At 53.0% G+C, this 3,465-nt stretch overlaps 1 protein-coding gene across 1 annotated transcript; it reads left to right on the forward strand.

The window, feature by feature from the left end:
• Positions 1-491: 491 nt before the first annotated feature.
• Positions 492-2,942, forward strand: PODANS_1_18990 (uncharacterized protein; the record flags this gene model as incomplete). The annotated part of the gene is made up of 2 exons (XM_001907327.1): positions 492-2,713; positions 2,777-2,942. 2 exons carry the CDS (start codon positions 492-494, stop codon positions 2,940-2,942), a joined length of 2,388 nt encoding a protein of 795 aa, XP_001907362.1.
• Between the last annotated feature and the right edge of the window lie 523 nt (positions 2,943-3,465).

A 3,465-nucleotide genomic window follows, 5' to 3' on the forward strand; every position in this document is an offset into this window, starting at 1 on the left:
TGGATCCATTGGCAGCAGCGAACTCTTGATGCGGGACAAGGCTCCGCTTGGTCTTCGGTACTGCTGACATGCCTGCCCCCGTTTTGCTTATCCTCTACCACCCTTCCCCAAAAGAAAGACGCTGCCTCGTCCTTATTTTTCTTCATGGCTCGAGGCTCTCACTCACACCTCTTCTTCCCTCCAGCCCAAACCTCGCTGTACATACCCGTATATCGTTGACTACGCCTACAAACTCTGCGGCTGGGCTAGCTTTGGCTGCCGCAATCCCCCAGCCTCGCAGACGAGCCAATGTGTCGATAGCCATAGGCCCCCATCCAACACGAACCGTGACTGCAGGGAACCTTTGACCGCGAATCCGAGAAGCTTGTGTATTTTCAGACGGCGGGTTTTGCCAGTTGGCAATCGCCAGGCAAAATGTTTTGCATAAGGGTAAGTCTGTGCCGTTCTTGTTCTTGGTAAGCCGTTGGGAAATACTACCAGGCAGGAGGCTAATGCATGGCGTGGGATTGCAGTTCGGGCGAGAAGAGCCGCCCAAGAAAAAGGGCAAGGGGAACTTTATTCGCAGAATGACAACCCTTCGACGCGGAGCTCCAAGTCAGGGGAGATCGGCCATGCTCCAAGCTGCCCTTATGTCGGCTGGGATGGGTGGAAATATACGCCCACATTTTACCTGCCATGACTCCATCAGAAGACACATCCTCTACGTCTACAACATCGCACGAGGGTCCGAAAAGACACTAAGAAGAGAAAAGTTCGAGGCCTTTCTCAAGGGAACACAAGGCGCCTTGTGGGTGGAGCCGTTGACCCAAGAGTCGTACTCTTTCCAAGACTTCTTTTGGGTATGGAGTCAAAATGAGTCCGCGTGGTCTGCCGTGAGGAGGCATGAGGAATTAGACGCCTCAAAACCGATCAGCAACTACTTCATTAGCAGCAGCCATAACACATATCTGGATGGTAATCAGCTCTCGTCCAACAGCACGGCTGATGCCTATCGCGAGGTTCTCAGCAACGGTTGCCGTTGCATAGAGATTGACGTCTGGAACAATCCCAACTCCCGTAGTACCTCCCGAACACCCTCCAAATCGCCACAAATGGAACACCGGCGTCAGTTTTCATCAAACTCAATACCGCGAATTGCCGCTGAAAGGCTCGATGCCCTCATGAGCAGACACAGCCGTAGCCCTAGCGCCCCCCAAGGCGCCTTCTCATCGCTCGAATCCAAGCACAGCCGGAGTCCAAGTGCCGCCCAAACCACCTTTTCAACTCTAGAAACGCGGGAAAGCTCTACCACCCTCGATCCGCGAGACCTCGTCGGAAGCCGATCCCGGGCCTCCTCTCGCTCCAAGGAGGACAAATTCAACGGTGAGCCCGTCGTCCACCACCACGGCACCATGACCTCCATGATCAGCTTCCGCGAAGTCTGCATCGCCGTCCGCGAAACCGCGTTCCAAAGGAACCCCCTGCCCATCATTGTCTCCCTCGAAGTTGGCGCCGACAAGGAACACCAAGAGATGATGGTCCAAATCATGAAAGAAGAGTGGGACGGCTACCTCCTCGACAAGCCATTCGATCACATCGACCACATTACACAACAACCAAGGCTCAACGAACTCTACAACAAAATCCTCATCAAAGTCAAGCGCATATCTGACAAGCAAGTCGAAGACGAGATTGAGCGCGGGAGGAAGCTCGGAATCAGCTCCATCAGAGCCAAACCACCCATTACCAAGCCCCTGGCCGACCTGGCGATCTACACCCACAGCGAGCACTTTGACGACCACCAGTCCCTCCACTCCCGCACCCCATCCCATATCTTCAGCCTCAGTGAAGACTGCTTCCACGCCTTGGCTCACGACGCTACCAAAATCCGAACTCTCCTCTCACACAACCGCGACTTCTTCATGAGGATATACCCCAAGGGTCTCCGCGTAGACAGCAGCAACCCCGACCCCTCTTTCCACTGGAGAAGGGGGGTCCAAATGGTAGCCATGAACTGGCAGCGCACCGACGAAGGGATGATGATCAACGACGCCATGTTTGCGAACACTCACGGCTGGGTGTTGAAGCCCCCAGGACTGTTGAGTGACGAAAACGTTGACGTGGAGAACATCCCCAGGCGAACATTGGATTTGCGAATTACCGTCCTGGCAGGGCAGGCAATTCCCTTACCGCGGGACAGGAGGCAGTTAGGCGGGGTGGGGGTGATGGGGGATAGGAAATTCAGGCCGATGGTGAAGGTTGAACTGCATGTGGAGAAGCAAAAGGGGGGGAATCAGGATTTGGTCAAGGAGACGGTGGTGGCGGAGACGGATAATCCTGACTGGGGGTATGACAGCAAGTCGTTGGACTTTTTTGAGGTGAAGGATGTGATTGAGGGGTTGAGTTTTGTGAGGTACGCTTTTTCTTTCTTTCGGGGGAAACCGAAGGAGAGGAATTTTCCTCTGCGGCTTTCCGTCCTGGCCGGCCGTTGTCGTTTGCACATCACGGAAGCCGGGCGCGTTCGGAATTGTGCAGCACAGAATGAGGCCAGAACAAGTCCGGGAGAGGCTGGGCGGAGCGGGAACCGGCGAGATGAACGACAGACGGGGGGCATACGGAAGACGAGAAAAAAACAATTTTCTTTGCTTCTGACCGCCTCGCCGTCATGTCACGCAACGGACAACCGCCTCCCGCTCCGTTCCGGAAACCACACCGCTTCTCATCCCGCCCATCTGTGTCCTTTTATTACAAGCAGTGGCTAACAGCAACACGCGTACAGATTCAAAGTAGAGGACAGCTCCTCCATCCGCGACAACCTCATGGCTTGGGCCTGCATCCGCCTTGACAGGCTGCAGACCGGGTACCGGTGTATTGACCTGCTGTCCAAGACTCGTCGAAAGACGGAGCACGCGAAGTTGTTGGTCAAGGTTGAGAAGGTTTTTCGGGCTGAGACGCCTGCGTAATCAACACCCTCAACTGACCGGGGGGGGGGAAACACACGCCGCCGAATGTGTGACTCCGGAGGCCATCTTGCACCATCTCATTCATTTCTGCTGGCATATTTACCATTTTTTTAAAAAATTTTTTACACCAAGGCAAGCAAGCAAGCGAAGCATAGATATCCTGGCGTATGTTTTGTTATTTTCAGGGGGTTAGCATTCCCTTCTCATCAATTTTTACCAGGGAGGGCAAGTTTCTCTTTTTCCCCTTTTTTTTTCAAGCGAAGCGGGCGTTGTTTCGTCGTTATATCCACCTGACTAGGCATTTTATCATTTTGATCAAAGCGGAGGGAGTTGGCGATTTGGTGATCTGGTGTTGTCGTTTATTTATTTACCATATTTTTTTTTTTTTTTTTTACTTCTATATGGGATGAGCTCGCAATGGGAGCCTTGGATGGAATGGATAAGGAGGAAAGCTTTTGGAATAGGATACCCCATCAAAGTTGTTATTACAGACGTTCTTGTCTAGTCAGGACAGGACATAACA

Source organism: Podospora anserina, chromosome 1 (genome assembly GCF_000226545.1).
Source record: "Podospora anserina S mat+ genomic DNA chromosome 1, supercontig 4".
In the NCBI taxonomy this organism is placed as follows: domain Eukaryota; kingdom Fungi; phylum Ascomycota; class Sordariomycetes; order Sordariales; family Podosporaceae; genus Podospora; species Podospora anserina.